The following is a 12,031-nucleotide window of genomic DNA, read 5'->3' on the forward strand; positions in this document are numbered from 1 at the left end:
ATTTTGACATGTCTTTGGGTAATCTCTCAGCCAGGTGATGCCTGCATTTCGATTCAGTATGACCACATCCCTTGCCCTCAGCCCTCTTCAGTCCCCTTCCTCGGCTTAGAAATCCCCATAAACTTTCTTTTGGAGAAAATACAAGGGAAAAGTCTCACAGCTCCATTGAGAGTTCTCAGGGGCTTCTCCATACAAAGGGAATAATTTTTGAGATGGAAAACAAACCATCTGTGGAAAAAACAAGCTCGTGTTTCTCCCTCCTTTTCACTGATCTGAATAAGTTTTCACCAGAACTCTCTCAAATGTTTCAGGCAGGTATGTTTAATGCCTCCCTGGGGACGGCAGAGCACCACAACCAATCCTTCAGCAGCAAAAAAAGGCAAAGCCCCACACTCAGCAGAGCCGACCCCAGCACAGGACAGGCCTGCAACAGAACAGCTCTGTCTCTCTCAAGGGCCACGGGGTGCCCAGCTCCTCGATGCCTCCACTTCCTAGAGCTGGCCCAGCCAGCCCAACAGCAATGGCTGCATCTTGATTTATCTGTCCCGTTATAATCGGCGCTCATTACAATCACTTAGAGCAACACTACAGGCCTCATTATGGACAACGCACTCGCTGCCATTAGTCTTTAAGAAGGGTAGCGCTCAATTTGCCTGGCAACATGCGAGGTCCTGACCTTGGAGCTATTAGGGAAAAGATTAGACTGCAGTGTGACCATGTGTGCAGACATGAGCAAACGAAATTAATTTCTGGCAAAGGCAAGCACCAGGCAAAGACCCCGTCATCCTGAGGACACCTGAGAACTTCTCAATTCCCCAAAGGAGATAAGCTAATGGCACGTTTAAAGGAGCCTGGTTCTGAAGGTGAAGCACATCCATGGTATTTAGAGAGATATTAATCCAGTTTCCCCACAAAGTATTTGCTTGGCTGATCAGATTAAGGGATCTAGCCTTCAACAGCACACCCCCACCACAGCAGGCCCCAAGAAATCTGTGATACTTCACAGCCTCAGACATATTGCACCATGTGTACCCAGCTGCTACAATAATTAGCTTATGAATGTATCAGCTGGTTCTGTGATTTTTATAAATAATAACTAACCTACAGAGCAGAAAGATTTTCATGAGCCTAATATTAGCAAGAAATTGCAAGGTGCGCCTAACTCTGAATTGCCTTTGTGCTAAATGCCCTGTCTTCTCTCACATTTTGTGCAACTGGATCTCCCCCAGTGCCATTTATAAATATTTATTTTTCCATCAGTAACAGCAATGTATTTGTGGCAGCTTTCTTCACAACAGCTATCATTCACTCACCCCCACACACAGACGCAACGTACCCGCCATGTGCACGTGCACGCTTATCTGCATCAAATCTCTCCTTTCACTGCTCTTTTCCTACCCTTCTCTTTATTTATTCGAGTACCCAATCTCTCATCCCTCCATTCAAGACTCTGTTCGTTTACGGGGCCGCTTACTAGGTGATACTTGGGTTAGTATGTGAGGAAACACGGCGCTGCAGCATACTCACACGTTCTTTATGATTGCAAGTAACCGCCTTCCCCATGCACAGATGAAAAGTCTGCATTGGATTCCTTAATTATTTATTTAAATAATCTTAGCATGCCATCCAAGAAAGTTTTGCAGTACCAGGCAAAAAAAAAAAAAAGTGTAAATGTCAAATAAAACAGTGACAGATGACAGTATTCTCTATTGAATAGCACCGTTTCTTCGTGCATGTTCAATGAGAACTCATGAATTATTAATATACAAATCCCCTCTTTCTGTTTAAAAAAAAAACAACTTGGGGTTTTTTTGGTCGCAATTTTATAATTTCTTTTTATTTATTTCTTTGGGTCTCTGTACGTTACACAGAGCTTTCCAGGAGAATTATTTCATTTAAAAAATGCTAACATACAGAAATCTTGGGAGCTACACCCATTTACAGTGAATTTAGCTACATTTATCGGCACAAAGAAGGAAGAGTAAAGAACAAGATGCTATCTTGCCACCTTTTCCATCGCTCACCCAAAACATCTGAGCTCATTTTATTACAAGTAAATTCAGCGTGTGTGAACATATTCTAAAAATCTAACAAATAACGCATCCTTCCCCAGAGCCGCGATACGCTGTGTTTCTGATCGTGCCTCCCCTGCACATCACAAGTCTCACTCCACAGCACAACCAGCCCTCTTGAGTGCCATAGTTACCAGGAGGGATTGATACGTCAGCATCAGTATGGGTGGCAGAATCTGGCCCTTACTGTCGACTTCTAAGGTTCTTAAATAGGAACGTCTTCCATTAAAAATAAGAGGAGGAAAAACAGCACAATTAAAGGATGCTTTTGGCTCTACAGTCAGGCACACCCAGTGCTTGTGGTTACAAGGAATTCAGCTCAGAACTTCCTTCATTTCACCCCAAAACTTGTAGAGGCATCAAGAATGCAGCCCAAATCAGCTCACTAAGGAGAGCTGCAGAGGAGTTCTGGCCTCTATTTTTGTTGTTCTCATGAGACAAGGTAAACATTTTCTGAGCATTTTATTTGATCAAACAAATAATATCATATTAATATACTATTTTTAACCTCTCTCTCCATCTCCAAATCAAATACAATTCCACATAGCTAAGCAAACATCAACAAAAATCTGCAGGAAGCCAGCCATTCCCATTGTGCTTTTATGCTGTCAAAGAAACAGCATGCTTACTACACCAACGCATTAGTCCTGGCACACCAAAACCCCCTTGAGAGACAGTTAGGTGGTGCAGCAATCACAAGCCATATTCTCTTCTCATTTATCCTGAGCCCTTTATAGCAGTCTGACCCTTTCACTTTGGCTAGCCTTATCCTTATCCTTATCCTCTGCAGCCAGAGTTACCAGGCTACAATAAGATCAGGTTATCTAGCACTCAGAGAACGTATGCACAAGCATCCTGCAGATGGTGATCAACCTGTAGTCAATCAAGGACCAAATTACTGATTAAAGTACAAGGGAAACGCTCAGAATAAGTTATGTTGGGGCTACAGGCCAGTACTTAAGCTTCTAGCAGCATCTCTACTCAGAGCCAAAGAAGAAAGAAGCAGCTGGGTATCAAGCAGCCCATCTCCCAGAGCTGGACTGTGAGAAACCGCCAGCCTAGAGAAAGCTAACTAAACCAGTCTTGTGCTTCCATGCGTTCACATTGAAATTAATAATAATAACAATACAGTTGGTTTTCCATACTGACATTTTCTGGGGAATCCAGTATGAGTAGGCAAATGAAGAGTTTTTAGTAAGAGTGATTCAGGAATAAATCTCAAAAATAAATGTAAAAGGCCACTTCCTCACCCACATCATCAGTGCAGAAAATGTCAACATATGTGACAAAAGGAAAAAAAGCAGCAATGATCAATGCAAGTCTTGAAAGATTAGAAAAGAAATGATGCATTATCCAGAGAAAGTTCCCTTTCTACACGGGATCACAGGGAGTCCTCTGGTCAAACTTTCTCAGTCTCTTCCCTCTGCTCAGTTTGGGACTCTCTGCAGCGTGAAATGAGCCAGATAATATTCAGCTCTTGTTCCTTAGTCGCCAAACTCTCTTTCCATGAATCCAATAAGTGTCTATTAAAATAAATAAACCCCCTAATGATTCAAGATAACCTAATCAAGAAAGCTGAAATGGATAAAAGACTAACTGTAATGGAGAGTTCTGTCATGGCTTCAATGAATTCTTGATGAGGGCTGGGGGGAGGGGGACTAAACCTGAGAAGCTTTACTGGGAGCATTTTGGTACAGTTCAAGGTCAGTCACTCGATAGCCTGAGTTTTCTGAAACATTCAGTACTTCTCCTCCTACCAAAATTTAAGGAAAAATACAAAGCACTTTCATTAGGTCTAGTTTCTCATTAGCCTCATAAATCAAGAAATAATACCAAAAAAAAAGAATGAAGTACATGTGCCCTGACACATCTTAGATTCATGGGAACAAGAAGTCTGCTTACCCTTCTTGGGCTCAGAAGGAAGGATGCTGTACACTGTGGATATTTCCAGCGTGCCAAGTTCAGATAAGCTTCTCTCCACACTGGAGAGGCAGTGCAGGCTTGTGGCTAAGGCAAGCAGTCTGCCATCAGCTCCCAGCACTGCCAACAGCTTTCTGAGCAAAGTCCCAGCTCCACAAGTGACCTTGCTTTGCTCAGCGGCTGAGACAGGCACTGTAGTAGAAGCTATAGTGGATGGGAGTCAGCTATCCAAACTCACTTAAGAGAAATTTTAACTCCAGTCATGGAGAAAAATGTCTTTCTGTACTTCCTGCATATGTGACAAGAACATTAAACTATCAGCACAACAGATAAGCCCTAGCTGTACAGATAACATAAGCATCATAAAGACACTGAGGTGCTGTAGCAGGAAGAAACGTGCCATACACGCACATACTACATGCACTTTCACGAGCAGCTTTCTTTTTCTACTTGTTGTTCATTGTCACTGGGAGCTAATTAGTTTAAGAGCACAGGAAATACCTATTCTAAGCTAAAAGAGGAGGGAAGGCATTCCATCATACCGAAAAAGGGGGATATAAGTTGGGAGGGACAGACAGTAAAGGACAAAACCTGCCTCAGAGTGGTGGCTGCTCATCTCTCTCACAGTACCTGTGTATTCTGCTCAGAGCATGAACAGTGCTGTGGTGATAGTCAAGGGGCTGAGACCCATACAGTATGGGTTCCTATTGTCGGGCTCCCAGCTGTCCCTGGCCAGAGAACAGGCTCCCAAACAAGTGGCAGGGCTCTCACAAGGAAAAGTCAGGGAAAAGACAAGGAACTGACACAAAAAGTACTTCTATCCACAGTCCCGCATTCCTTTTAACTTGAAGGACCTCAACTTCTCTGCCCCCAACACTCAAGTTTGTTTTTGATTTGTTTATTTTTAAATGAGGCAAAGATAAGAACCAGAGACTGAGTTTTGCCAGCTTATTTTTTTCAGAAGTTGCTCAAAGGGTTCTCTCTTACTTTTTACTGTGGTATAACCGAAACATATTCCAGTCCCTTGGGGGAGAATTTCAGTTTCTGGGGTCTGCTTTCTGTTTTCACTGAACTAGTGATGCTGAAGGTCAGATCCTTCCATCTGCCCTGTCCTTTGTCCCACCGCCCCATTCTGGAATCAAACTGGCCACTCAAATCTCTCTAAAATGGCACACAGGTTAACTCCACATAAATTAAATATAACCAGGAGATTCCAAAGCACAGATAAGAGGCCAAATCCAGTGTTCAGAAACACACTCAATGTGATGCTACAGGTCCCAAGTGTAGTCATTTAAGGGACAAAGGGCGCCAGCATGCAACATCCCCAGAGAAGCATGCTGTCCAGTGGGTACCTCACTAACAGCTGGCACCTAGAATGGGATGACAGCTTTGGAGGCTGAGTTTGAAGGGTGCTGTACATTTCAGCTCCTGCTGAGGAAAAAGGGATGCATCGCACTTCACAAACAAGACAAAAAATATCTAGATATGTCACAAGGAATAAGAAGCATATTAACGAAAATAAGTCAATGTCTAAAATGAACGGTTTGAGATCTTTATGAAGGGTGATCCCTTAAAAGGAAAGCCTTGCATACTATCTTGATACTTCTATGCGGTCATACATCCTTGCATGTATGTTGACTTGTGAGGTCCACAATTTGTACCCTCAGTTTCTACCAACTGCCCTTCCCTTCCATTGCTGAACTGCTAATCTACCATGACTTAAGAATAAGGATGGCTACTTGTTAAAATAGAAGTCAATTAACTCTACCAGTAGATGATGCCACTTGCAGTAACTGCTCTCAGTGAGTACTGCTCTTCCTGTATGAAGACAGGAGATGAAATGAGGCCTCCATTGGCTCTGGATTCTCTCTTGAGTCCATGACATACAGCCCCGCATATAAAATATCAGAACAGCCCTGTTGGAGATTCACTGGCTGCTAAAACTGTGAAGATCTCACAGCACCGTGGATTGCTGTTGACAGAACAGCAGCGCCCAACATAACACATGCCTTGTTAGCAAACTGGAAGCCTCTCACAGTTGTCTGGGGTGAGGGAATAATAGAGGAAGCCAGTGCAATGCAAGCCAGGCCCGTGAAGAACAGCAAGTGAACGAATCTTGCTAAGAGTCCAAGCAAACCCTCTTTCAAACTCTTTTCTTTTGTAAATATGAGCGCTTTTCTAAGAGCACTTCTCACCATGTAACTGAGCTGGTGAAATCAGCAGCATTGTTATCAGAAGATCCTGCAACTGGCACAACAAAGCAATGTATATACAAAGCAATGGGGAAGCCCCACAGCTGGTTTTTAGGTAAGTTGAGAGACTGACTTTTCCACCATACCATGGCATCTCCTCTACACAAACAGCTATTTCCTTACTTCCGGCACTCCACTGCCCATGGGGGGCACGTGGGCAGCTGCAGGACAGCAAACCCAGCCAGGTCAAGGGGTGGGCCAGACAGGTGGGCTCTGGGGCTGCGGAGGCCACGTACCACTAGGGTTTGTAGCTGCAGCTTCTCCGTCCCTGCCTTCCAGTTCCCTCACAAACCACTTTCATGCTCCAGCAGAGAGCTATGACATCTCAGCATGGCAAATGCTGGGTCATCCCAGGGAGCCAGTATTGCTTTGGCAGGACTGTGAAACAAAAGAAACATCAGCCTGAGAAATGCTTCTTTATTTGCCTCTGTTGAAGAAACAAAACCTTTACAGGCAGTAACTTTGCTTTAAATGATAACATGTGTGGATCCTGTGCTTATCCTTTTGCATCTGGCTTCCAAAATCTGCCCTGTTCTTTTTCCACGTGAAAGACTATGAAGCTTATTTTTGTTTTGGTGCTGGTGTGCAACACTGCCAGAGAGACTGGCACAGACTGAAGCTGGTGAGCCACCAAAATTATTGTTGGGTGGTTCAGTCCCTCTCTATTTCAAGAAGCCTCTGGGTATAATGACAGGAAGCTTACAAGCAATTTTAAGCCAAACTTCAGAGAAGCTGGCATTCAGTTTGTGCTACACGCTCCTTATTAAAAGCTGTCCAGTCCGGATTCTGGGCGGAACTTTGATATCTGCATGGAGTAAAGAATAAGGGGCACGTTTGCAAAATCAATTGTGCAGTTTTTATATTTACTGCACGTTTACCACATATGTCATTTATTACACAGTGGAAAACCGTTAAATGCACAGTAGTTGTGCCAAGTGGCATTATGCTTTTAACAGCTTTATTCGTTTAACAGCTCCAGTTCTCATTATATTTTGCCATGTGGTACATGAGATTTTTATGCATTTAACAGTTTAAGAGGGTTCCATGGTATTTTCCTTTCATGTATTTCATACTGTGCCTGGGATTTTGTTGGGGGCTGGAGGGGTTGTGGACAGTAACCCCTGTATTTGGACAAGATAAAGCAAAACACAAGGAAAATTAATGATTAAATGAGGAAGGAAAAAATGGATCAGACCTCCAAATGTGTGGGCACAAATACCTGTAACAAGGACAAGGCTCCCCCATGTGCTCTGGTAGCCTTTGATGCTTTGTTTATATGCCTTTCAACTTCTTATTTTACATTTACTTTAATGACTATAATATTGCTTTCCTGCACAGAGGGAAAAAAATGTATTTAACAGAGTACACGCACCTAACCCTTTCAGACAGAGGCATTTGTGCATTTTTGTGTGCAAACTGATGCCCTCTCCCAGCACAACTTAGTAATTTCATTCAGGATGGAAGCAACTCTTCTCACACAGCATACACAGTTCCTTCCAATGATCTCCATTGGAACCATGGAACCATCATCCACTTGCTGTCCTTCCTATGTCGTTCCTATAAAAAACATCTGCCCTCTCTTCCACAAAATTCATACTGATACATTATATTTTTTTAAACAGTTGGATGAAATTTTTAAATTAATGGATTCTCTTCAAGAATTTCGCTCCAGCCTAGGTTTACCCACATGTATTTTTTACATTCAAGGTGAAAATTAATCCAGGGGAACATACTGCAGTGCCCTCTCATTCTTTTTTTTGTAAAAATGATTGGATTTATGTGAATTTTCACATGGCAATACGATATACACAACATGAGAGAAAAAACACCTTCCTAATACAGTTTCCCATCACCTTCCTTGCATTAAATACTTAAAAAAAACCAAAAACTGTTCTCTATCTGCAAAACAAGAAGGGTACCATCATTTTGGAAGATCCTTGTACTAATAGGACTGTAAGTTATACACTACAAGTGGGAGAAGATGTGTGTTTGCACAAAATGGGGGGAAAAGCTCAGCTGCAAGACAGTCCTTTTCTCAGTCTATTTTAAAAGGAAAAAGGAAACCACTTAAGCAGGCAAATGCCAGAAACACGACAGGTTCCCCAGAGATGAAGGTTATTATTATTGTATGAACAGATGTATTTTTATTGGTGGGAGGAGAATATAGGTCTAGCTCCAACCCCAAAGTTGGCTTTAAACACAAAACCCCAAAAAGAACGAAATCCCCTCTACCACTCACCTGACTTTTATTGGCAGCCACTTTGGCAAACAGAGCTTGAGATACCTTGGCCCTTTTCATCTCCTGTTGGATCTCGTCATAAATGGCAGCTGTGATGTTGACGTTGGCGCCGTCCGCCTTAATGGGGAGGTCTGTTGTTGGTGTCGAGGTTTTGGCCTACCAAGAGACCATGAAAATAATAATTAAAAAAGTGCTGCTTTCAGCCCAGCCATCTGTGCAGAAATTATCAAAGGATTTCAGTCAGCTGATGCCAAACTGCATTAGCTACAGAGGGACACTTCCTGTCCATTATTCTAATCAGGTTAATTGTGATTGGAAATAATTGCAGTGCATTCCTATAGGACATGCAAGGCCCTGTCAACTCTTCCCCCCCCCCCCCCCCAGCATGTTTATTGAGCAGCTCAACAACATGATAGGTAGCTGGGCACTCGGCTGCAGGCAGTCACTGAAGTTTGCTCAGCCAGCTAGCTGCCACAGCACTGACACCGGTCTCTACCTTCTTCCCCCCTCTTTAAAAGTGGCCTACACCTTGGAGGAAGAGCCAATTCTCCCAGAAAAAATGAGTAAATGGGTAGAGGTCTCTAAATAATAAATTATTACTCAATTTAATGCACTCCCTCAAGTCTCCCTCATCCTTTATTAAAACTATACGTATGTCATTTGAGTATGTATGGTTTCCCAGCCTTATCATCATTATGCTGGCCAGACAGTCCCCTAATTTCACCTAGGAAATCAGTGGAAATGAAAAAAAAAATCATTTCATAAAGCTGGGCTTCGGCATGCCTTTGATGTGCTGCCCTCATTCTCCTAAACTCATATTGAGATTTTGTGTATTCCACTGCACTCCTTTTAATTGAATGATTTCCCATCAGCTTCTGTGACAAATGAAGGACAATAACAGACGCTGCCAATACCTTCTCCAGGCTGGACTACTCTTGCAAGACTGCTATGAGTACAGTGCTGCAGGCTTCTACGAGATCTTTATTTTAAAGCCCCTCAGCCATGGCCATCCTCAGATGACGGAGGCAGGTGAGGGACAGGGGGCAGTGCACACAGCTCCAGCAGCCCTTTGGAGCTCAGACCGAATTTGCCAGGGCTGATCCTTGAACTCCAGCATTTGTCAAGGGAAAATACATAGCTTGCTGACATAAAATCCCCGTTTTCTATTGAGATGTCGAAGTCTTAGGAAACTCTCTAAGCTAAGTCACAAAACTCACACCTTCATATAGATCGAAATCTCCCATAAACTCAAGTGATATTTTGATATCTGGCCCAATCATAAGCCTTTTCAGCTGGCTCCCACTATTGTTCCAGAGTTGAAGACTGCTAGAATACATCTAAATATCAATTTTTAACTAGGCAGACATGCCCAAATGCCTATTTGTTAATGAGAAGGCTAACTAGGCAAAACCAAGCCTTGTGAAATTATTTTGTTTTGCTTTCCTCCAAATCTTCCTGTCCCTAACAACTTTTCTATTTCAAGGCCCACATTAATAATGGAGCCAAAATTCAATCAAGACAACAAACTAATCACTCTTCCCATTGCTTGCAGATAAAGCCTTCATCAGCTTATATTACCTCTCTTTCTGAAGAGAGTCTGTGGATCAGAAGCGGCTCACTGTGCACAACCCACACAATACTATGTGGCACAGAAGTCAACTGAATGCATGCACCCAGCTCAGCAAGGGCCCCCTGCAGCTTTGAGCCTCCTTGGCTTGTTTCCTGACTTACCCAACACAACAGGGCTCTCAGCACAGGACCCATAGAGAAAGGCTGGAGATTTTTGCATCTCTGCATTGAGACAAGGGCAGCAGGAGCACAGCTGGGGTAGACCAGAGCCTCTGGTGCCCTGGCACCACTGGAGGCTAAGGCCAAACTCATCCACAAGCCCTGACCATGGTGGGTACAGCCCCATGGATGGACCAACAGGAACACCAAGCTGCAAAGTTCAGTCCTCAGAGATAGATAAGAATTAGGGCAGTCGTAAGGAACACAGGAAAACAACGAAGAGATCATGGGAAAGGAAGATGACTGTCCAAATCTGACAGCATTCATTTAGCGGAGCTTAATCGAAGACATCACAGTGCTGTGAAGGGTATAAACTTCTTGAAGTCTTCCCAGGCAATGGAGCCTTTGACTAGCACAGCAGCTGAGGTCACCAAGGCCTCAAAGGTGAGGCCTGAGAGTCTGAGAATAAAATTAGCACATAAAGGACAGTTTCAGAACACATCTTATTCTGCATGGATCTCCTGCACTGCCATTGCCACAACCAGAAGTCAGGAGCCAGCCTGCCCTACACACCCTGAATGCTGGGCTCTTTTTTATTTGATCTCCAGAACAGGTAGGGCAAGTGCCAAATGGAAATATCACAAGCGTTTAATGCCAGAGGCCTGGATTCAAAACTGATCTTCATATTAGCAAGAAATTTGCCATTATTTAAATGGCCCACTGCAAATGGTGAAAAAAAAAGAAAACAAAAGGGTTTGTAATCACAATGCTAGAGTGCTGAAATCCCAGCAGTTACTGCTGGTCTTTGACAGAGGAGAGAGGTGGCAACATGTACACAATAACCTTTAAAATCTCAGAACCTCTTTCCCCAAGCACTTGCATCCTCTTGCTAGATTGATCTGCTGCTCTCACGTCCACACCGCTGCTAGATCACATCTGTCTGTGTTTGGGGAATACCCTGAAGGGCTTTGGGTTCCAAAGCGATGGAGTCAATCTAGGTGACTCCTCATGCTGACGAACCCACCACCACAGCTGTCCCAGCACTTAACCATACTCCATCCAGCACACTAAAAAAACCATTCCCAGAAGTACTGCCTCAAGAGATTGGTATCTATGGAAACCATGTCTCAAAATGACATTAAATCAACTTCTCCAACACTGTAACATAATTCTGGAAAGGCCAGTGTAGTTCCTCCTCGCTAGTTACCACTGATACCTCCAAAGCACCATTGTCTGTGGTATACGACATATCTGCCTGGGGAGGCAATGTTTCAGGATCACTGCATGGTATATGAACAGGGTACTTGTCTCATCGGGACTAATACCAGGCATATGGGGAAGCACAGCAGCCGAGCTGCCTGCCCAGGAGCTGGGAAGCAGCCTAATTTGCAGAGGTGTCCAAGTTGTCAAAACAGCACCTGTGCTGACTGGTACTGGCCCTCAGAGGACTGGGGAAATTTTATCCAGCGGGCACAAGACAAGCACTGGGTACAAAAAGGTTTCTGCATCGCTTTTGGTGTTTAAAAAAATCTCACAATATTCTACCAGATTCTTCCAGAAAATAACGGAAGGACGAGCTGCTTTATATTTCTCGTGTATGGGTTTTCTAACAATGTTTCACTCTTAAAAACAGAATTTTACTTACTTAAAGCTGTCACTAGAACATGGGGAAGCTTTCTTATTTTGTCAGAGGAAAAAGACAGAGTGACAGATTTGACACAGATCTGATTTTTATTTTCACCAGACTGCATCTAAATCATCCATTTCTTTCTGTTGTTGTTTCAGTTATTATTGTTTTATTCATGTTATGAAATCCATTG

The 12,031-nt window shown here is 43.3% G+C and overlaps 1 protein-coding gene across 1 annotated transcript in view; it reads right to left on the bottom strand.

Moving 5' to 3' along the window:
- The window catches only part of SATB2 (SATB homeobox 2), a 120,775-nt gene that overhangs the window by 23,227 nt on the left and 85,517 nt on the right, over positions 1–12,031 (bottom strand). The window contains exon 9 of the mRNA XM_065750362.1: positions 8,484–8,639. Coding sequence (XP_065606434.1) covers positions 8,484–8,639 — 156 coding nt within the window. The remainder of the gene's footprint in view (positions 1–8,483; positions 8,640–12,031) is intronic.

This window comes from Cyrtonyx montezumae, unplaced genomic scaffold (genome assembly GCF_038088225.1).
Source record: "Cyrtonyx montezumae isolate F1298 unplaced genomic scaffold, pur_monq_1.0 scaffold_7, whole genome shotgun sequence".
In the NCBI taxonomy this organism is placed as follows: Eukaryota; Metazoa; Chordata; class Aves; order Galliformes; family Odontophoridae; genus Cyrtonyx; species Cyrtonyx montezumae.